Genomic DNA, 24,019 nt, shown 5'->3' with positions numbered 1-24,019 from the left:
GTGACCTGTTTCTTTGTCTCCACATTTTTATACTTCTCTGTGTTGGTAGAGTGGCTTTGTGTTCTAGGTGTTCTATAGGGCCCAGTGGCTCAGCCTCCCCAATTACCTGAGGTGGACACTCTTGGTGCACCCCCTTGTGGGCTTTGTGCACAGTCTTGTTGTAGTCTTGTTGTAGTTAAGCCTTGATTGTTGTAGTTATCACTGGGAGGAATTGACCTCCAGGCCATTTGGCTGTGAGAATCAGCTGTGTCTGCAGTGGGAGAACTTCTGTGCTAAGGACACCCTTCTGGATCAAGACTTGCTTCAGTGGGGCTTTGGTGCTCACTGAGTCTGCCCCCTGAATGTGTCCCTTATGGATCTGAGGAGTTGTAATCTGGATGGTCCCACTCTGACCACTGGGTACACTGGCTCTTGGATATAATTTAGCCTCAGCAGGAGCTACGAAGAGATCTGCAGGTTCCCCTTCCTTTTTTGGGGTTTGGAGGTGCCCAGATGAGGCCCAGCTGTGAAGCAATGCAAGCTGCTGTGGGGCCTTGGGCCTTCTCTTGGAAGTTCTGGGTCTGTCTGGCCCAGCTGCAATTTGTTAGGTAATTTTCAGATTGCAAAGGGCCAGGGCAGGGGTCCTCAAACTACGGCCCGCGGGCCACATGCAAATACAAATATTGTATTTGTTCCCATTTTGTTTTTTTACTTCAAAATAAGATATGTGCGGTGTGCATAGGAATTTGTTCATAGTTTTTTTTTTAAACTATAGTCCAGCCCTCCAACAGTCTGAGGGACAGTGAACTGGCCCCCTGTTTAAAAAGTTTGAGGACCCCTGGGCCAGGGCATTCATATGCAAAAGCCTCTGCTGCAGCCTGGGTGGGGTGGGGTCTCAGGGAATCAACAGGGCGGAGCAAGCAGCTATGGCTGATCCTCAGCCCTGCCCTAAGGGGCCCCATGTCTCAGTGTCCTGGTAATTGCTGCAAGCACCTCTGAGGGAAAGCCACCCTCAAGTTCCAAGTTCTGCCTGTTGCCAGACAGTCCAGTTTCTCCCCATATGAGTCCTGGGTCCCCAGAGACTTCTCAGAAATGGAGTTCAGAGCAGTCGGGAGCTTGTGACTCCCTCCCGATTCAAAAAGACAGCCGCGTCCTCAGGTGCCAGCCCCTTTTTGCGCATGCTCGAGCCTCTGTACCTCTGCACTTTACTTCCGCACCTCCTCTGAGTCTCGGTATGCTTTTCTCTTTCCTTCTAGTTGTAGAATTTCCACTCAGCCAGGCTTCCTATAGTTCTGGATGATGTCTGTTTTGTCTTTTCGTTGTATTTTTGAATTTGTTGTGGGAAGCAGCAATTTCCGGTGTTTACCTATGCCGCCATCTTGGTTTCTCCAGCTCAAGTTAACTTTTTAAAAAATTCCAAGTAATCTCATTCTTCAGGAATAATTATTCTAACAATATGGCATAAAATCTTTTGGATTTTTTCCTACGACTGGATGTATGCATTTGTGAATGGATGGATGTATACATTTAGACATAATTTTTCTAAAAATGTGATCGAGCTATGATTGTGAAGGTTGTATCTTTAACATTTACTTCATACGGATTCTATTTTGATATATGATGTGCATTAAGGACCTAATTTTTTCCAAATGGTTAACTCATTGTCTCATCTTCAGTGAATTAAAATGGCACCTTTACCAGAGCCTAAATTTCCCTGTATGCACAGTTCAGCTTCTATACTACTATTTGACCAGTCCCCTCTATAAGAGTATGGTTAATAATTAGTAGGGCAAACAATCTTCCTTTCCTGATTAAAATGTTCTAATAAATATGTCTTATTCAAGAAAAAGAAAACAGCCTGGCCAGGTAGCTCAATGGTTGAGCATCAGCACAGGAACCAAGAGGCTGCCGGTTCGATTCCCCATCAAGGCACATGCCTGGGTTGCAAGCTCAATCCTCAGTACAAGGTGTGCAGGAGCAGTCAGTCAGTGATTCTCTCTCATCATTGATGTTTCTCTCTCTCTGTCTCTCTCTCTCTCTCTCTCTCTCTCTCTCTCTCTACCTCTCCCTTCAATAAAAAAAGAAAACATTTTTTCAGATCTGACATATTTCTTTAGAAACCAGACACCTTATTACTCTGTTTCTAAATGCTTTCAGTCTATCCTTACAGTTTTCCCCACAGTCATACCATCTGTAAATATGATAATTTATACCTCCTTTTAATTGTATTGGCTACATGTCCAGAATAATATTAAATAGTGATGATTATGGCAGACATAGTACACAATATTAATGATAATGGCCTTTTGCTTTAGCTTGTGGCTATGGTTTTAAGATAGATTTTTTTAAAAATCAAGTTAAGTATGTTCTTACTTTACTAAGAGTTTTTTAAATCAAATGAGGACTTTGAATTGTATTAGTTGCCATTTGCACTTGCTAAGATAATCGTGTAATTTTTTCTTTTGAACTTATCAGTGTGATAATTATAGTAATAAATTTTCTAAAACCATCCAGGAATTCTCTCTGAACATGTGCCATGTGAAAATGATGTATTTTTCACCATACTTCTAGAGTTAATATTTTTTTTAGAATTTTGTCTCCAGAACCTTAGGTGACTACCCTTTAAGTCAGACTAGCCTGTAGCTCTCATTGTTGGGTTAACTTTAACATGACATATCAAGCCCGTTATTCTTCATAGGTATAAGTTCTTTCTATAAAATGTATTTGTTCTGCATTATATTTTATTTTATTGTGGAAAGTAACAGGGCTTGCATAAACATTATAAATACTATAGCCATTATATTTCTTTTAAAATCGTTTTCTAGTTTTAATAGAGTAAGAGAGATTTTAAATTTTTTGAATATTTTGCAGCATAACTAAAATATTTCATCTTAAATTATCTGATGTGATTATAGAAAATTCAGTACAATATATAATTATGGAGTCTTACTGATTCAGCACAGTTATGTTTTTTGGCTTAAAAATATTAGAATTTTATTTTATTTGGTCTGTTCCTTAATATTTTTATTTACATGAATTTCCATGCAAGTTCTATCATAGTGGAGCAAAATGTTACCAAGGAGACAAGTGTAAATTTTCACATGATGATTTGACAAAAGAAACGAAGAAACTTTTGGACAAAGTAAGTAAGGAACAAAGTTTTTGTTCCTTGATTGTTAAGTCTCTCTACAGATTCATTTGACTTGAATTGTGTTTTATAAAACTGCTCATAAGTCAGGGATTTGTTGTTTTCATTTTTCATTAATACAGTGTTTTAGAAAAGCAGAATATTGGGCTATGAATTAAGAATCTTTCATTCTCATCCTTGTTTTGCTGTTAAAAAGCTAGTTTACTTTGAGAAATATTCTTTACCTCTTTGAACTTAATTCTCTTTATGAAAATGAGTTTGTGTGTGACCCATGCAGCTTAATGTTACATTTTCCTATTAATAGAACTAATTTACTGAACTCTTCACAATGTTAACTGTGAGGAAGATAGTTTGTTTTTATGTGGTAATCTTTGCCAATTTTTTTCAGGTGTTGAACACTGAAGAGGACCCCACAAATGAGGATGAAAGAGAGTTAGAGGAACTTAGGAAGCGCGGCATAACCCCTCTTCCCAAACCACCTCCAGGAGTGGGCCTCCTGCCAACCCCAGCAGAGCACTTTCCCTTTTCTGATCCTGAAGATGACTTTCAGACAGATCTCTCTGATGATTTCAAGAAAATCCCATCTCTTTTTGAAATAGTTGTAAAACCTACTGTGGACTTAGCACATAAGATTGGGAAGAAGTAAGTTAACATTTTCAAAAAACGGTGGCATTTTCTCCCTAGAAATACTAAGAAACTAACTTGTGTCCATGTTAATCGTGTGCGTAAGCTCAGGTAGAGATAGCAGCTGTCTAGCACACACCTGATTGCTTCTTCCCACATCCTCCTGCCCGTCCTCTGCTGCCTCCTCTTGGCTTTCTCTATAGAATCCAGCTTCAGAACCTCCTCACAGTGATGAGGACTAGAAGAGAACCAGTCAAAACATTTATCTCTGGGTGATGGGATTAGGGGTGTTTCTTATTTGTCTTTGTACTTTCTGCATTTTTCAAAAGCAGTAATGAATATGATTTTAGAACAACAGTTAATAAGCAGCAACTTAGAAAACTATGGGCTAAAACACAGGCAGGATGCATATGTTGGTCCTTCCAGTTACTATAGGTGATATGAAATAAATGCCTTCTTAGAAGCAGACTATTCTCTTCTGATACGGAAAACACATGTAACCATTTAAAAATGTGACATTCTTGTTTGCCTCTTTTCTTTGAACTAAGAAATATTATTCTTTCTGTCTACAGACCACCAGCATTTTATAGCAGTGACTCGCCACCAGGACCACAATATCAGGAAAGCAGCCCACATCCTCAGCATATCTACAGTTCTGGGTCAAGTCCAGGTCCCGAACCTAATATGTCTCAGGGACACAGTATTCCTGTGATGCACTCAGGCTCCCCTAGACATCATCCATGTGCAGGACCTCCTGGCCTACCAGTGCCACAGAGCCCACCTTTGCCACCCGGTCCACATGGAGCTGGAGTAATTGTTCAACCAGATGGACCTTTGTCAGTACCAAGTATGAGTGGTGCTTACCATTGTCCGAGCTTTCCAGAACACATGATGAAAGTACCCAGAGAGAATCACGGTTCTCCAGGCTCATCACACCTGCAAGGTTCTGGTGAAATGCAGCTCAGCACCAGTTATGAGTCCCTACAAAACCCCGCTGAGTTTTATGAGAATTACTATTCTCAGCATGGTGCACCTAATTTTCAGCCACCCAGTAACTCTAGTGGTAAGTGTACCTTTCAGAATAACTCAAGCTAAATATTTAGAGTCCTGTCTTTTTTTAAAAATATATTTTATTGATTTTTTACAGAGAAGAAGGAAGAGGGACAGAGAGTTAGAAACATCGATGAGAGAGATCGATCAGCTGCCTCCTGCACGCCCCCTACTGGGGATGTGCCTGCAACCAAGGTACATGCCCTTGACCGGAATCGAACCTGGGACCCTTGAGTCCGCAGGCCGACGCTCTATCCACTGAGTTAAACCGGTTCGGCTAGAGTCCTGTCTTTCATTAATAAGTATGTTTTAAATAAAGCTACGTGAAAACAAATAAATAAATCGAAGTAAAATGTGATGAAATTGAGACCTTAAATATGTTTTAACTTTCTTTTGTTAATTCCCACCTGAAGATATTTTTTCCACTGATTTTTAGAGAGTGGAAAAGAGAAAGGGAGGTAGAAAGAGAAAAACATCAATGTGAGAGAGACACATTGTCTTCCAACCAGGGTCAGGATCAAACCTGCAACCCATTCACATGCCCTTGACCAATAATGAAACCCGAGACCCTTCAGATCATGGACCCATGCTCTAACCACTGAGCAACACCAGGGAAGTCTTCAAATTTAACCAAACATTTTTAACAATAGAACTTTAGATAACTTCTAAAAATATTTACAATCACATAATAATTTTCTAATCAAATGTGATTATTAGTAGGGCTACAATTTCTTATAATTCACAGTGGTACTCACTCGTGGAATACTGTGCTTGAATCAATGTCTGTTTCTTTATTATGTGCAGATGGGATGTGGCATGATGAGTTTGCTCAGCATCAGCCTCCCATTGTTCAAGACTCACCTAACCGTGGGAGTAGGTGTGATGGCAGCGGCAACATGACAGGCCATGACCCCCTGCCTGCACCAGGCCTCCTCCCTGCAGTGCAGAGAGCTCTTTTTGTCAGACTTACTCAGAAATACCAAGAAGACGAAGAACCAAGCAGCACCCACCCTCAGAGGGCACCCAGCAAAGAAGAAGGTATGTCATGTTATTTTTTCATAATGCTGCAAAGAATATTGTCATACAAGCGTCTGAGTCCATGTTTTTGTTTTGTTTTTTTAAATATATTTTTATTGATTTTCTACAGAGAGGAAAGGAGAGGGATAGAGAGTTAGAAATATCGATGACAGAGAAACATAAAATTTATTAATAACTATCTAAAACTATAACAGGTAACTACAAGCTATTACATAAATATTCATTATATTTTCAAATACAGTAACATTAATTCTTCATTTACTTAACATCACAGGGAAGTGAGGGATACCTAATAACTTAATTTCCTGTACAATTTATATTTATTCCTTTAAGTGCTAAAACTTTCATTTAAAAAAACAACAACCATTTATCAGTCAACTTTTTAGTCTTACAGAGCTTTATGTTTTCATAAGCAAGAAAATAACTTTTCTAGATGATAAAAGATCCTATATAATAAAGAGATAATATGCAAATTGACCATTATGCCCTCACACAAGTTGGCTGTCCCCACGTGGTCAAAGATGGCCGACAGGGGAGAGCAATGAGGGTGACCAGGCCTGCAGGGGAAAGCAGTGAGGGCGACCAGGCTTGCAGTGGAGGGCAGTTGGGGGTGGGGGGGCCCAGGCCTGTAGGGGAGGGCAGTTAGGGGGGACCAGGCCAGCAGGGCAGGGCAGTTGGGGGTGACCAGGCCAACAGGGGAGGGCAGTTGTGGGGGCAGGCCTGCAGGGGAGAGTAGTTGGGTGGGGACCAGGCCGGCAGGGGTGGGCAGTTAGGGGTGACCAGGCTGGCAGGGGAGGGCAGTTATGGGGGGACCAGGCCTGCAGGGGAGGGCAGTTGAGGGCAACCAAGCTGGCAGGGGAGGGCAGTTAGGGGCAATCAGGCCAGCAGGGGAGCAGTTAGGCGTCGATCAGGCTGGCAGGGGAGTGGTTAGGGGGTGATCAGGCTGGCAGGCAGAGTGGTTAGGGGCAATCAGGTAGGCAGGTGAGCGGTTGGAAGCCAGTAGTCCCGGATTGTGAGAGGGATGTGCAACTGCCAGATGTCCGACTAAACCGGCAGTCAGACATCCCCCAAGGGGTCCCAGATTGGAGAGGGTACAGGCTGGGCTGAGGGACAACCCCCCCCCCCCCCAGTGCACTAATTTCTTGCACCAGGCCTCTAGTTTTATAATATTATACAACTGAGGATGTTTTATAAAGGTTGTTTTCTCTATATACAGAAAATGTCTTGACCAGCTAGGATTTTTGTGTATTTGTTGGTATATTCATAAAATTTTAATGCCTTTAAATTGTATCTGTCCCTTGATAAAAAGTTGTTACTCATCATTTCCTGTCTAATATTTGCTGCCTGTTGGCCTCTGCTGTTCTACTTTCCTTCTGTTCTATATTCATTCTCATTCCAAAAGGGATTTGACTGCTTATTAAATATGTTCATATGAAAGTGAGAATAAAATAGCATCTTCGCTCTTTGGGTCAGGTAACAACTTCTGTGAGGAGCAAAGTTACTCTACAGAAATATTGAAAATGAATTGCAAGCCCAGCTCTAGGCCTCCTGGAGGTCCAAGAGAAGAAGGAAGGAGACCTAGAATCTAACCTTTGTTTTCCATACCCTGAGACCCAAAAAAAACTTTTGCTATTGTGACATAGTGTATTCTATATTAAGACACATCCCCACCCTAAACACCATTGCTTACTTTGTGAGCACTGCTCTGTTCAAACTAAGAGGGTAACACTAAAGTTCCATGAGGTAGAAACACATTAGTAAGCAGTGCAAGGAGGTAAAAGAAGAATATCTGCAATGGTCTATTGATCTGGGATATTCTAGGGCAGTGGTTCTCAACCTTCTGGCCCTTTAAATACAGTTCCTCATGTTGTGACCCAACCATAAAATTATTTTCGTTGCTACTTCATAACTGTAATGTTGCTACTGTTATGAATCATAATGTAAATATCTGATATGCAGGATGGTCTTAGGCGACCCCTGTGAAAGGGTCATTTGGCCGCTAAAGGGGTCGCGACCCACAGGTTGAGAACCACTGTTCTAGGGTGTGTGTGTGTGTGTGTGTGTGTGTGTGTGTGTGTGTGTGTGTGTGTGTTTCCAGCTTAGTGTCGACCTGTATGTGTCTGAATGGAGAGGAAGGAGACTCACCCTATCATACCGTCTACTCATTGTGCACAAGATATGAGGGATAAAAAGACTTTAGGAGTAAGGCCCAGAGTGTTCTCATAAAGGTCAAGTAGATAAACTTTAGGGTGTTAGTTTTGTTTGATAATTTTAATTTAGTGCTGGAATAGCTAATATAGTCACATAGGTCAAATATCTAAAAATGTAAAATACAAATTAAGGCTCTGCACCTCACCCCTCATTTGCTCAGTTCCCATGGCTTCCTTAACTGTCATTATTAGTGCTATGTTGTCTTTCCAAACATATTTTTATATCTCTCCCTTGCTATCAAAATAAATGCAGAGCTTAAGGATTACTTGAATTAAGGAGATCCAAAACCTTTTCATCTTCTGTCCCCAGAGTATTTTGCCTTCTCCCTGAAGCCTGTTACACCACACACGCTCTGAGTTCCCTTGGCCAATTGGCGGGAAAGGCCCTGGCTTTCTCTGGCTGGAAGGACTTGCACATGTCCCAGTATCCCAGCTCTGTCTTTCCAGAGTGTGATAACCAAATTGATGGTCATCATACCACATGCTGCCTTGTTCCGGTGTTGAAACCCTAGCATTTCTATGATGGCATTGTCTTTCTGGCACATGGGGCAATGCCCAACCAACTGAGCCACACTGGCCAGGGACTATGATGCATTGTCTTGAAGTTAGACTTCAGAAATAGCATGTGCTTTTTTATCTTAATTCAGACCGAATCTGCATGCTTCATTCTTTATAATAAGTCTTTGTCTGCATTTAGATGATCCTGTTAACTGGTATTCCAGTAGTGAAGAGGAAGAAGGGAGCAGTGTCAAGGCAATCCTGAAAACGTTACAGAAACAAACAGAAACTTTAAGGAGCCAGCAGCAGTCTTCCTTGGAACTCGGCACTCCTACTGATCCAAGACTTGCTAAAGAGAAGAGTAAAGGGAACCAGGTGTCTGACCCTCGACTTAGGACCATCCCAAGACAAGACATTAGAAAGTCTTCTGAGTCTCCCGCACAGGGTCTCAGACTCGTGTGGGATCCCAGGAAACCAAGAGGAAACGGAAGTGGGCAGGCGAGCTCCTCTGCTGGTGCAGCAAAGTGCGATTTACATCATGCACATTCCGGCGCTAACATCAAACACAAGAGAGGAGATGATGAGGAAGAGGACACAGAACGAGAACTGAGAGAAAAGGCTTCCTTAATACCCCTGGACTCTCCCCCCGGGGCAGTGCTCCAGGATCCACGGTCGCAGCTGAGGCAGTTCAGTCACATTAAAATGGATATCACACTCACCAAGCCCAACTTCGCAAAACACATCGTGTGGGCTCCAGAGGACTTACTTCCAGTCCCTTTACCAAAACCCGACCCCGTCTCTTCAATCAGCTTACCTCTGCCCCCTCTAATAGCTGACCAGAGGCTATGGAATTCGAAAAGCGATCTCCATCAAAGCACAGTACCCCTGGATTCAAAATTGGCAGTCAAAGCCAAAATTAACACAACAAGCAGAGAAGGCTACCTGGAACCTTTTGGGGACTTGCACAGTTCAGCAAGTAAATTGGGAGACCCCAGGCTACAAAAAAAATGTGATCCTAGACTTCACAGACTGCACAACACAGTATCTCAGCAAGCAGTTACGAAGGAGTCACATACACCAAAGTGTGCCCCTCACTTGGCCAGGTTAAGCCCTGGTGCATCACAGCCCTCAGCGGCAGTAACCAGCGACTCTGGGCCTGGGGTTTTGCCTCCCTACACTCCTAAACTGTCGCCTTCAGCTGGTGTTCCACTGGGGACTCCAAGTTCAGTTCTCAGTGGTATTAGTTTGTATGACCCTAGGGAGCCTGGCTCATCATCTGCTCCAGAGCCAGCAACGGAAAATGCAGAGAACCAGAAAAAAAGTGGTGGTTTAAAAGGCAGTGACAAAAATGAGCGCGCTCCTGGAGAAGCAGCCCTGCCACAGAAAACCACTGCCGACGCGGAGGCCACTGTCCATGGGCCAGCCGACGCACCGGCCCATGTCCCCAGCAGCTCCTGTGCAGGCCAGGTCCCCGCAGTGCACAGCCTTCCTGTGCAGGCGTTAACAGGCTTAATGAAACCCCAGTACAGTGATCCCAGGCAGTCCAGGCAGCTGGGACAGCTGAGCCCCACCCCAGAAGATGACCCCAGTGGGGAAACAGATGACAAATCTCTGAAAGAGGTTTTTAAAACTTTTGATCCAACTGCTTCACCATTTTGCTAGCTACTGTGTAATTAAGCAGTTCTTTTCAGTCTCGTGACCATAGCAGTCCTCGCTGTTTTGTAACTGGTTTACCTCTATAGTTTATTTATTTTTAAATTATGAACACTTTTCAGCTGCTAGTATCAGAACCACATGAAGTTATATCCTCTAAAGGCTGTGGTATTTTATATAATATTTTTATAAATTTAAGAGACAGTAGCAAGTGACATAGAAACCTATATATCATGTTAGCTTCAGTAAAAATACTTTTTTTGTAAATAAACCATCATGAACTGGACACTCTGCCTGAATATATGCCAGTTGTCTTTCTTAATCAATGTTTAGATAAATGATTACCACTTTTATATGGTTGTTCATTTCAAGCAATATGATGTATATTACTTTTGGGAAACAGTATTTTGACTAGGATCCTCTCTGTCAACACATAACTGCTAACAAAAATGTAAAATGAAATAAAACATTTTAAATCATAGTTAGCAGAACAGTTCATATTTAAGGGCATCACTTTTATTAATGTGGGCAATATTGTGTAAATGAAGCATTTGAATGTCATATCTTTTAAAAAATATTTTATTGTATCATAGAAGTTAGAGATATATAAGTAGATTGTTTTGCTGAAGTGAAAATTCCCAAGTTCTCTGACATACCTTTTTACAATTAATTTTCATATTAAATAGTTATGAGTTACTGCTGTCACCTGGTGATGTTTATGTGTGCTCATGTGTTTTGTCTTTAGCAGTATAATTTATATTACTTTTTCAAATGATGTAGATACAATAATTGTATTCATCATGACCTTGGCAATTTTTACAAACTTTTAAAAGATTCAGTGAAAGTCTATCGTGATTATTGCATTGATAATGTTTTAAGTGTCCAGGTTCCATATTTTTTTAAATAGCAAGAAAACACAGAGATATTGTAGTCAACTGTGTGGCTACCAATAAAAAAACTTTCAGATCTCACATGACTGGCGTTCTATAGCAGAGTTTGGAAATCCCCTGAATTGGTTAGAAATTGCATTTTTATGAAAAATAACATATTCATTCTTGTGTGTTTATTGTAGTCTAAAATAATAGCAGCCTTACCTGCTTTATGCATTTATTATTTATAATGGAAGCAGTTTATACTAATACTGATGTCTTGAACTGAAAGATTATGACAGTGTTTGCTGGTAACAATTTCAGCAACTTGAAAAGGAACATTTCCTCACAAGAGATAATGAAAGTGATGGATATCAGTCCTTGGGTGAACAGCTATCCTTGAGAAGTGATGTAAAAATATACAGCAAAATATTTCTCTAGGAACCTATGGTTTAATGTTAAAGCCTGCCCTGTATGTTCACTGCCTAACCCTTTACCTTTTGCTTGGATCCTGCGCTCCCAAAGGGTTAAGTGAACAGGACTCTGCCAACCTAAGAAGCTCACTTTGTTCAAGGAAACATGAATTTCTGCTATTTATACTTCATCTACATTGTTGTCTAAAATGGCTCTGGATAATATTTTTAGGTTAAAAATGCAGTTTAAAGCCACCATAGAAAGTATTTTCTGATTTGCTGTTCAAACAAACTTTATTATTAATTGAAAAGTCACTGAAATGAATAAAACTGACAGAAAACAAGATTTTATATATATATACATATATATAATCATATATATTAGTAGTTATATATTATACATATATATGATTATATATCTTCGCTATTATGTATAGATTATATATATATATATCTTTGTTAAAGACTAAAATGTAATCCAAATCCTTAACAGAAGATATTTTTACTACTAAAATAGATGTTAAAAAATTAATTAAAAAGTAAAGTTTAAAAATCATTAATGCAAATAATAATGTTCATTTACTCAGTATCCTTGAATCCATATTACATCAGCTAATGTCCTAGAACAGCGGTTCTCAACCTGTGGGTCGTGACCCTTTTGGGGGTCGAACGACCCTTTCACAGGGGTCACCTAAGACCATTGGAAAACACATTTGTAATTATATACTGTTTTTGTGATTAATCACTATGCTTTAATTATGTTCAATTTATAACAATGAAAATACATCCTGCATATCAGATACTTACATTACGATTCATAACAGTAGCAAAATTACAATTATGAAGTAGCAACGAAAATAATTTTATGGTTGGGGGTCACCACAACATGAACTGTATTAAAGGGTCGTGGCATTAGGAAGGTTGAGAACCACTGTCCTAGAAGCTATTTTACAAGAAAGTTTGGACTTTCAAAATTAATAATATATTTTATATGGAAATATGCTGTCTGTGTTTAAAATAATGATTTCTATCTGTGATGCTTTTTAAATTGTAGTAACATTAGCTTAGGAGATATTGTTACATCCTGTCAACCGGTTATTTTTTAAAAGATTTTTATTGATTTTTAGGGAGAGGGAGAAAGAAAGAGAAACATTGATGTGAGAGAGAAACATTGATCAGCTGCCTTTTGCACGCCTCCTAGTGGGGATTGTGCCCACAACCCAGGCATGTGCCCTGACCAGGAATCAAACCAGCCACCTTGCGTTCCATGGGACGACGCCGAACCTGAGCCACACCAGCCAGGGCCAAACTGGATTATTTTAATATTTCTTTTTTCCTATTTTCTCACCAAGTTAATAGTAGCCATTTTCCCCAAAGAATAAGCTCCTCTTTAAGGTGAATTGTGATTTTAAAATCTATGGAATTTGATTTATACTGTAGTATGCTGAGAAATATGTTATGTCCCTATTCTTAGAAGCCAAACATTTATAGATAACAGAAGTAACCTGCATCTTAAAAGAGTCTGGATTGGATTCATTGGTTGGGATGTGACTTAAACATTCGTACTGGTTTGTGACAGAAGTTTTATGCCTGTTCAATTTCGATGTTAAATAGAGTAGGATATTCAGAATGTTGATTTTTGATTCCCAGAGCAAATGTTTTCCCATTACTTCTTTAGTTTTGCTCCAAACTCCTGTCTCTGGAGCTTTCCCAGTTAGGACCTCATTCTGAACCTTGAAGATGAGCCAAGTGTTAGAGAGATTTCAAACTCTGTTTCCGTCGGACCACTGTGACCCCGCCCTTGAGCCACACCCCAGCATTAGGCTGCAACCAAAACAGTCTACGTTTGAAATGATGTTGGGTTAGGTTTCTGTCTGTCTGTAGACTTGTATAGGACTTCAAATGGTAGTTTTTATTCCTAGTCCCCCTTATTGTAAGACTGGAAGAATGGTTGTTTAGTAAATAAATCCTGGATGAGTATTCATATAAGGCTTATATGAGCTTATTGTAAGCCACTTTGCTGAATTAATTAGAAGGGAGAGGGAGGAAAGGAGAACTTATGAGGGCTGGAGGTTCAAAGCCCATGAATTCATATTCTTGTTATGATATAAGCATTTCATCTCATGTCTAGTTTCTTCTCTGTGAAATGGGGATAATTTTTACTGCTCACAAGTTAGTCTTAAGGAGGAAATGAATTATTAAGTATTTATAAATATAAAATTGCTTCATAACTTTCACAAACATAAAAATTAGACTCCCATTAGAGTAACAAAGCCCAGATTAACCTGCCTCTTTTGGAAAGAATATGGGTCTAAGAAAGGACATTAGGTTAACATCAATATAATATTTAGAATATATAATTTTTAAATGAAAACCACATTTTAAGCTGTAACTTACGCTTCTGAAAACAGAACCCATATGTGTCTCCTTTTCTGTTTTCCCATAGCAACAAGCCTAGCTCTAGGCACACAGTGGGTGCTTTGTTAAGTGCTTCTTGAATGCTTCTCACAATCCAACCAGACTTAGATTTTTCAGGTGCTATCAACTATTAGGGCAGATATGGCAAAGCCATTCTGCAATTGCATTAGAAATACAGCTCATAACTTATACCTCTTTAGGTAGACACTGGGCACATAGCTTCTCCCCTCTCCCCCATCAACTGAACAATGTGAAGGCAGGGCTGCAGCAGCTCTGTTGGAGTTAAATGTTTCTAGAATAATTCATAACTCTTAAGAATCCTCCAGACTTTACTTAATGTAACTTTACTTAGTGGTGGAGGTTTGAATAGATCAATAATTTATTCCTATATATCTACAAAGGATTCTTTCTGTAACCAGAAGGAATTGCATAACTAGAGTCTTATGTTTTTATTTTAAATGTCTTTCTCTAGTTTCTCCCTTTCAGTTATCTTCAAAATATCAACCAAAATTATGAAGATATGCCTAGCCTAATGAATTTCCAATAGCACTGAAACGTGTTTCTCCTAACACCATGAACAGTAATTCACCTTTTCAGTCATGAATTGCACTCTAGTGTGGGCCTTGTGTCTGGTCCTTAAACACCCTCGTCACCCTTTGGAACAGAACAGTCATGCTACAGTTGACAAAACCGTGTGTGCACAGTGAAATTCTTCAAACGAGATTGTGAGTCCTTGCAATAGTATCTTAGTTTTGTTCAACCTTGAATCTCTTGTTTTTTTAAACTTAGAATTTATTTTTTATTAATATGCAGATAATTATAGCATCTTAGAAGAAAATCAGCTCTGTGAATTATCCGGCCCATGCTTCTTGCCTCACTACTCTGCGTGTCACATACTGTTGTCTCCAGCGACCCCACAAATGAGTGATGTCCTCTGTGTCCTGGCCTCAGCAGCCCCACCCAGCAGCTGTAGACTCAGCCTGTGGCTTGGCTAACGGATTCTATCCTAGAATTTGGCCTTCCCCTTCTCCTGCTGCCTTCTGTTTTTCTCAGCATTATTGTCTTTTCCAAAGAGCCTGCCTTCTCTTGATGTGCCTGAAGTAGGACAGCTTCAGTTTTGTCATACTTGCCTCCAGCAATGTTTTAGGCTTAATTTGCTCTAGGACCCACTTGTCTGTCCGGTGGCCTGAGTTATTCATAAAGCAATCCTCCAACACCATGTTTCAAATGAATCAATTGTTTTCTATCAGCCTTCTTCCCTGTCCAGCTGTTGCATACAAGGGTGTGGGTAGCCTCCCCCCTGGTCTCTAACGACACACCTTTGCTTTTGGTGTTCTTTTCTAATTGTCTCATTGCTGTCCTTCCTAGTCTAAGCCTTCTCTTGATTTCGTGGCTGCAGTCTCCATTTGAATTGATGCCTGATTGCATCAGCTAATATTATTTTATCAGGGGTCTGATGTATAGTTTATTTAAAGGAATTAAATAAAGGACCAACTTTTTTTAAAAAAATGTTCCAGACCTCCATTATGAGCAATAGCTCAGGATTAGTTGTCAGTGACAGGCTATATATTTTATATGCTTTTTAAAATAGAGGTGAAAAATAATAACCATTACTGCAGGCAAAAGGTTTTAGTCCACTTCTGTGTTAGAGGAGTTTGCCCTCCAAATGTCTGAGAGGCAAGTTGAATAAGGAGATTCTGTCTCCAAGGAGTAGGGTGACATTTCCTTACAAAAGTGACAATCAAGACAGTTATTTGTATACGTAACTTGCCAAAGTTTTAAAAAACCTTCAATCTTTGCCCTAAACCCATGCTCCCCCACCCATGACTAGAAAGAGCATAGCTCTCGGGTGCCAGGGCCCAGGTCACTTTGCTTTTAGTCCAGGGCTTCTGTGCCTGCCCGTGGCAAGGGTGCTGGTGGCAATGTGTCCTAAGATGCAGTGTGTGTGTGTGTGTGTGTGTGTGTGTGTGTGTGTGTGTAGGGGGGAGCTGTGTCCAGACTTAGCATGGCCTGTTTTCTATCTTTTCCTCAAGCACCATCTATGGGCTGAAATCCAGGTGAAACCTATTCAGTATGAAGCGGGTGTTTGTTTTTCACTTCCTAGCATTATTTCAGTTCCCCAAGTTCTATCTTTCCCCAAGTTATAAATGTCGGGGAAATGCTGCCGAAATTGTTTCACTCTGGAAGGTTTTCATAAATACCAGTTTATTGGCTTCACTAAATTTTTAATCTCCTTTTTGTTCAAAAGATACCAGCAATGAGAGGATTTTGCTGAATTGATAAATTATTCTGCTTAAGGATGAGCAAATCACTTGGTAAAATCAGGAATATCTATTATTCTCACAACTGTTGCAAGGTTATATTCTGCTGTTGCAAGTTCCTGTAATTTTTTTCTGTGGCACCTTTCTATTGTCTGACTTTAAATAAAATGTTTCTAATAGTATCTGTCTGACAGTGCATTGCTTTGCTTTAATACATTCATCGTTAAAGACAGTGTAGTGGTGCCGTGTACTCATATAAGAGCTAGTAAATGGAGCCCCTCCTGCCTTCCTGAAAGGAGAAGGGGTGGGCTGGTCCTCCAGTGTATCCAGCAGGAGGCTGCACGCACCACACCAGCTAGCAGCACTGCACGCCGTGTCCCAGTGCTGCATATGTTCTGGGAAGTCTCTCACATCAGCAGAAACTAGTTTTCTATTGGAGGATCTGAATGAGAGGTTGCTGACAAATGGGCTGCTTAGAGCAGAGCGGGAACTCCAGGGTCAAAGTCAGATCTCCTGGTGGGAAAGGCTCTCAGAGAGCCTGGTCACTCTCCCCCGCATGATCGGAGCAACAACGAGGTGACGATGCTTCCCTCAGAGGTCGGAAACCTGTTAGGAAATGTCCCGTGGCTTCTCCTCTATGTTCAGTCAGAATGAGGGAGCCCTGGATTAACTGCCAAGCAGCTCTGACTGTGGCCACTTCTCCCCGGAGCGGAGCGAGCACAGTCTACCCTGCGTGAGGCCGCAGTGGACCAGTCAGGACTCGGCATCGCTTCCTCATGGACGAAACGAGGACTCATCCCTGATTTCAGAGCCGGTGTTTGAGTGCTCATCTGTGCCAGTGGGTGCTGAGTACTGAGATGGGAAAGACGGGCTGCTTCCCAATGACACTGCAAAGTGAGTCTGAAGTCTCCCTGCTTTGTGGTGAATGTCAAATGATGAAGCACACAGGCTACATTTTAGAAGCCGTAAGGAACAAATGGTGCATAGTGTTACTTAAGCATTCCACTCTCACCGTGTGCCTCGCCAACACCCTCACATGGAGGTGGTTCTGCCCTGGACCACCCTCCGCAATGGCACGTCCCTGCCCCAGCATCCTAACTAATAATAGACAAACATGGTAATTAACCATACCTCCGCTACGCTTCCCATTGGCTAATCAGGGCGATATGCAAATTAACTGCCAACCAAGATGGCGGCCGGCAGCCACGCAGCTGAAGCGAACAGGAGGCTTGGTTGCCCTGGTGATGGAGGAAGCCATGGTTCCCCGCCTGAGCTGCACTCTAAGCAACGATGTTGCAATTATAGAAGCAAAACAAACCCAGAAACCTGCTTTCAGCAAGCTGGCCTCGGAGCTGGAGCTGCAACAAAGTTTCAATTACAGAAGGTAAATAAATCCAAGAATAAAAAAAAAAAAGAAAAAAAGGAGAGACTGGGAGCTTCAGTTGCAGGCTTGGCCTGCCTGAAAACAGCCCTCAGCCCCTCATCCAGGCTGGCCAGGCACCCCAGTGGGGACCCCCACCCTGAAGGGGGTGCGGACAGCCTGAAAACAGCCCTCAGCCCCTCATCCAGGCTGGCCAGGCACCCCAGTGGGGACCCCCACCCTGAAGGGGGTGCGGACAGCCTGAAAACAGCCATCAGCCCCTCACTCAGGCTGGCCAGGCACCCCAGTGGGGACCCCCACCCTGAAGGGGGTGCGGACAGCCTGAAAACAGCCATCAGCCCCTCACTCAGGCTGGCCAGGCACCCAAGCAGGACCCCTACCCTGATCCGAGACACCCTTCAGGGCAAACCAGCCAGCCCCCACCCGTGCACCAGGCCTCTATCCTATATAGTAAAAGGGTAATATGCAAACTGACCCTAACAGCAGAAAGACTGAGAATGACTGATCACTATGACACACACTGACCACCAGGGGACAGACACTCAATGCAGGAGCTGCCCTCTGGTGGTCAGTGAGCTCCCACATGGAGGAGCTCTGCTCAGCCACAAGCCAGGCTGATGGCTGCCAGTACAGCGGTGGTGGTGGGAGCCTCTCCTGCCTCCTCAGCAGCGCTAAGTATGTCCGACTGCAGCTTAGGTCTGCTCCCCGCTGGCAAGTGGACATCCCCCAAGGGCTGCCGGGCTGCTGGGCTGCCAGAGGAATGTCTGATTGCCAGCTTCGGCCCAATCCCCTGGGGAGCAGGCCTCAGCCAGCAGATGGTCATCCCCCGAGGGGTCCCAGACTGTGAGAGGGCACAGGCTGGGCTGAGGGACCCCCCCCCAAGTGCACAAATTTTTGTGCACTGGGCTTCTAGTTTATGATAATGACAGTAATCCTCCACACTGGTCGGGTGATGGCGGTGAGCTGGGGATCTACATGCATCACCTCACAGCCCACTAGTGAGCACGTGAGTTCATTGACCTTATAGGCGTGCAGCACAGCAGGTTTCTGAGGGCCCCTGAGTGTCCTTAATTATCCCTGGAACCACTTCTTCCAAAAGTGAGGGAAGGAAGCCGCTTGACCTCCCTGAGGCTCATCCCCTTCCTCAAAGTAGCATCAGAAAGAGGCATTAAAGGGGTGCTATTTTGAAGGTTACTAATGGACTTTCTCTTTTGTTTTTCCAAGTTTGCAAACCATTGCCTCGTTGGCTTGTGACATCCATCCACCTGGGACATTACAGAGGAGAGAAAGAGACTCTTGCAGTTTGTTACAGGGACACTAAGAGAATGAAGGTAATATTCAGCTTTGACGCTCGAAAATGAGACTTTGCAGCAGTGCCATAACCTCATTTGAAATGATGTCTGAGTCTCTCTATTCTTCCTCCAATGTATCAGTGAGCAGTGCCCAAAGGAGGGCCAAGCAGAAGACAGCCGGGGTGAGGGGTGGAGGGGGGAAGGAGGCCCTTTTCTCTCCTCCCTGGGAATCCCGAACAGAAGGCGGAGAGCAGGTGGATCAGATGTGTGTGGACTGTTTCCGTGCGCGCGGTGGACGATGAGCTCGCTGGTGCCTTGGCTGAGGTTCTGGGAGGAGACCGGTGCAGCGGTCCTGTCACTGGTGAGTGTATTTCCTGTGTCCTGATTGTCCTGGGCTCTCAGTGTCTGTGCGGCATGAATGCTCTCTGACAACATGAGGTGCCCACCCATCAGAAGCCAGAAAGGGCCCCCACGGTCTTGAGCTATAAGAACTGAGGAGGGCAAAGTCCTGAGGGAGGTTGGTTGGTGCTCCCTGGGAGCATTTCTCAACCAAAAGGCCCCGGGGCACCCAGGTACACCCAGCGGGAGAGGCCAGAGGGTTATTGTCCGTGATTGGAATGACGGATATCAGCCAGTGGTCACCCCAGGGCCAGCACAGTGCTACAGGGCTCCCTGCCCCCCCCCCCCTCCAGTGCATAGAGGTAAGAACTCAATCCTTTCCACGTCTGCGGTGTGGGAGCCAACCTCTGCAGCCCCGCGGATACTTGCTGAAGAGCAGCCTCCGTCCCATCTAGCAGTGGGGTTTTCGGAGCTCAGCGCTCACTGCAGCCCACTGGGCAGTTTGCTCCAAGGCCTTGGCTACTATTTCATTTGATCACTGGCTCAGAGAGTCCCAGATCCCCACGGGCGTGCAGCCCACACCCAGAGCCAGGGTGCATTGAGATACCTCGTGAGATGTTCCAGGAGGCGGGCGTGGCCATCCACTTGCAGGAGGCAGACACTGACAATGTGGTGACTCATCGCTCAAAGGTCTCCAATACTTAGAGAGGAATCTGGGCACCAGCGAGGCTGAGCAAATGTGGCTGTGAGACAGGTTAGACAGAAAATTAATTCCAGCCAGCACCCACCCAACTGTCACCGCCTGTCCCCACAGGCTGGTTCCCATGGCGACCAGAGCCTCAGGGCCAGCGTCAGCACCACCAGAGCCTGGGAGACGTTTCTCAGCTTTCGTAATGCTCCGGCGCCAGGGCTGCGAGCGTCGGGGGAGCTCTGGTGCTGGCTTTCCGCAGGCCCAGCTCATCGCAGTCCCGGTCGCAGGTCTCCTGAAGCCGGTGCTGCAGCAGTTTCTGTCTCCACTGCATGCAGAAGGCGGCAACTTCCAGCTCCTCCGCATCTGAGGACAGCGGTCTCAAACCCTGGCGGAGAGAGAGACAGGTGAGCCCCGGGGACACTCTGCACACTCTCCCAGTGTCCGCTGACTGGAGCTCTCGGGGATTCCTGAGAGGATGGGCTGGTTTCCTGATGGTCTAGCTTTGCTTTCACAGAGACCAAGGAACGGTGTTCGGAGAGTTCCTCTGGGTGGGCACCCACTCATTCTGAAAGGAAAAGCGCAACAGCGCAAAGGGACTTACATTCGTCAACATAAGATGTTCTGAGAATGTAATTTTTAAAACTCTCTCTTTCCCCTAAATTCTGCCTGGTTTGGGTTGCGCCTTATTCATTTTACTTTATGCAGACGCTCCAAGGGTCTGGCCATCGGCCTGAGCAGAGCCAGGACACAGGTGTATGCTCGGCTTCACTGTCAGGTTCACTTACACTCAGATTGGGCCATGTGGCCTGGCTGGCCTAGGCCGGTGCTGCAGGACCAGCAGGAGGCTGTGGGCGTGGCTGCAGGACCAGTGGGAGGCCATGGGCGTGGTGTGCTGGAGGGAGGGACACGATTCCTTAATGGCCAGGCCTGAGCTTCTCTCTCAACCTCCTTTATATTCAAAAGACTCTGAAACTTGTAGCTAAAATATGCACATTTTTCAAATGCTTTTCACTGAATGCATCTCAAAATGAAAATTCTCCCTCTACATACTTAGCACCTCCAGGCACTAGCCCACTAGTCCCAGTCTGTGACTTCATGGAATTTACATCCTAATAAAAGAGCCAGACAAATACATAAATACAAGGGGGGCGGAGGGGGGAACAGACAAACATGTAACTACAAATTGGGATAAGTGCTACAAGGAATTATATAAGGTATTAAAACAGAGGCAACTGGGTGTGATATAGTTTGAGTATGGGAGGGTGTTTCATCTCCCGAGGGGGTGGAATTTAAGCTTGGGCCTAAAGGATAGGAGCCAGACATGGGAAATTTGGCAGAAGTTAAGGGGTAGGGGCACATCTCCCAGGTGGAATAATTCCTGTGAAAGCATGTGTCAAGGCCCTGGACAGGTGTTCTGCTAGGCTTTCAAGTATTTCCCATTTCCAGCCTCCACTTGGACACAGAAAGCTGGAGAGAGGGTTGCTTCCCCTCCCCTCCCCGCCAGCCCAACAAAAAGAAAGTCAGATGATTCACAAAATCATAACCTTTCTTCAACATCATTTTTTTAATCCTCACCCAAGGGTATTTTCCATTGATTTTTAGAGAGAGGGAAAGACAGAGAGAAATATCCATGTGAGAGAAACATTGATTGGTTGCCTCCTACACTTGCCCTGGAGCCTGCAACTGAGGTACATGCCCTTGACTGGAATCGAACCCAGGACCCTTCAGTCCGCAGGCTGACGCTCTATCCACTGAGCCAAACCGACTAGGGCCATAACCTTTCTTGAACCCATTAGGAAGCTGAGGTTGAAGGACATCAACTAGCCTGAAATCTAAGAAGAGACTGTCACTTTCACACAGTGACGGGCACATCACTGGCTTCTTTAGGACAGAGCATAGGAGAAAGACGGGCTACCAGAGGCCGATAAGAAGACTTTAGCTGGAATTCTTACCACATTGCTAATGGCCAAGTGCACACTAGTGTGAGTATACAGGACCCCTGAGAGCCACGAGCCAAGAACAGTCCACACCTGCTCTCAGGCGCTCTCGGGGCCCTCCTCGGGGATCCTGGGAAGGACCTGGGACAGGGCAGGAGGTTGGGAATGTCCCTAGTAATGGCGAGGGGAGCAGCCGACACTGCGACCAAAGGCAGGAACCCCTGCCCACATTGTCTCCTTATGGAACAAAGACCTAAGGTCACTGCGGGAAGGACCATGGTCAAGGCCATGGCAAGAGGAGAAAGGGACAGAGTACAGGCCTCTACCTGGAGGAAGGAGCAGAAAATGGTCCTGAATTCATACCATTCAAAGTCTTCTGTTGCTGGGGAGGAGCAGGATCACTGAGAAAGCCCCAACCCCTAGACCCGGGACACCAGCCTGCCTTCAACTGGGGCTGAACCACCTTCTCTCCAGGCAGCGAGTCACAAGTGACAAGTGAGCTGTGGGAGAGGCTAGAACCTGGAGGAGAACAGCTCCACGGTGCACAGCAGGCCTCATGCTGAGAGAGGAGCAGGAATATTGATAGACACCCAAACCCCAACCACACACAAAGTAATGCTAGAACATTTGAAGCTGGTAGTGCGTCAGGGTGACTATCACTATAGCAGCCACACTCAGCTCAAATCCTGACTCACCCCCACACGAAGGGCTAGGGGAATCGGGGTGCCATTTTCAAGCACACATACTACTCAGTTCATCTATGTCTACACATAGAGTCAAGTTTTCAGTGGGAAATTATGAGACATGCAAAAAAGAAAAGAAAACTATTCACTTTCAAGAGATAAGGAATCAAACAACGCATACTCAGATATAAGCCACTTGTTGAAACTATCCGATAGGAAGTTAAAAATTACTATGGGTAATGTATTAATTACTTTAGTGGAAAAAGTAGATAAAATGCATGAACAGATGGAGAATTTTTTAGCAGGGAACAAAAAATTATTAGAAATAATTGAATGAAAATGCTAAAAATAAAAAAAAACATGGCAAATGATGAAGGATGCTTTGACAGACTCATCTGCAGACTGAACACAGCTGAAGAAAGAATCAGTGAAACTGAAGGTCAATTCATAGAAATTAACCAAAGTGAAACACACAGGAACCCAAGTGGCAGGTTTGGGATACAATCAAGTTGAATTTTTTTTTTTAAGAGAGAGAAGCATTGATCTGTTGTTCCACTTATTTATGCATTCATTGGTTGATGCTTGCATGTGCCCTAACTGGGGATCGAACCTGCAACCTTGGCGTATTGGGATGACACTCTAATCAAATGAACTACCTGGCCAGGTTGAATTTAACAACTAAGAAGAAGGTGGGGTTTCCTCATGCATGTATGCAGTACATCATGTTCCTGTCGGGCTGTGACCCAACTCACAGCCCCGCACACTGTGCTTCACGCCAGCACCTGCTCTGGGATCAGCACTTACCCTGAGACTCGCAGCCTCTGCGGCCCTCACGGTCTTGGAGACGGCCCGGAGGAGCTGCTGTGCATTTCCCAGCAGGAGCTCCTCAGAGGACTTGCTTCTGGCTAGGGAGGCCTTGACACTGGGGGTTACAGGAGGAAAGCAGCTGACGTCACACGGGGTGGGAGGCGAATCTCAGATAGCCCGATGTCAGAACGTTCACAGAGAAAGAATGTCCTAATGATCTAATTTGTCATTTGAAAATAAAAATGTACATTGGATACGAAGAAAGTATGACTCATATAGTATCTATAAATTAACAAGAAGTGTTTTTAATGAAAATAACTGAAGAGATGTACTTAAGTAATGAACTTTGGTAAAATCTCAGACCTGAGAGCTTGACAAATCCACCTTATGAATCAGGCCTTATCTTTGTGGTCTGAGCACTGACATCTTAGGGCCCTGCTCACCTTGGAAAGGCTGCCCCTCCCAAGGGTAGCCAATTCCTGGAGGTAGTGAATGATCACCTGCAAGTGCATCTTCCGTATGCAAACTAACCAACCCAAACCCCGCCCACCTTCTCCCCATGGAGCTCTCCACTCCAGGCCACTGTTCCCTGCACAGATCACACTAGGGCCGGGCACCAGACAAGGAGGGGCAGCCTCTGTACTGCAGAGCCCGAGGAAATTAGCCAAACCAGCCGATCCTAAACCCCTGTAACTCGCTCACCCACTCTTGCCCATTCCTTACCATGA

At 44.0% G+C, this 24,019-nt stretch overlaps 1 protein-coding gene across 5 annotated transcripts in view; it reads left to right on the top strand.

Moving 5' to 3' along the window:
• Window positions 1-11,169, top strand: part of ZC3H6 (zinc finger CCCH-type containing 6) — a 51,514-nt gene extending 40,345 nt beyond the window's left edge. For all 5 annotated transcript variants that reach the window (XM_023745957.1, XM_023745956.1, XM_023745958.1 and 2 more), the window contains 5 exons: window positions 3,012-3,121; window positions 3,516-3,769; window positions 4,324-4,814; window positions 5,606-5,839; window positions 8,747-11,169. In XM_023745957.1, coding sequence (XP_023601725.1) covers window positions 3,012-3,121; window positions 3,516-3,769; window positions 4,324-4,814; window positions 5,606-5,839; window positions 8,747-10,209 — 2,552 coding nt within the window. In that variant the 3' untranslated portion in view covers window positions 10,210-11,169. The remainder of the gene's footprint in view (window positions 1-3,011; window positions 3,122-3,515; window positions 3,770-4,323; window positions 4,815-5,605; window positions 5,840-8,746) is intronic.
• Window positions 11,170-24,019: the final 12,850 nt, after the last annotated feature.

The sequence above is a fragment of the Myotis lucifugus genome, unplaced genomic scaffold (genome assembly GCF_000147115.1).
Source record: "Myotis lucifugus unplaced genomic scaffold, Myoluc2.0 scaffold_607, whole genome shotgun sequence".
Classification (NCBI taxonomy): domain Eukaryota; kingdom Metazoa; phylum Chordata; class Mammalia; order Chiroptera; family Vespertilionidae; genus Myotis; species Myotis lucifugus.
This window is presented reverse-complemented; position numbering and strand designations above follow the sequence as displayed.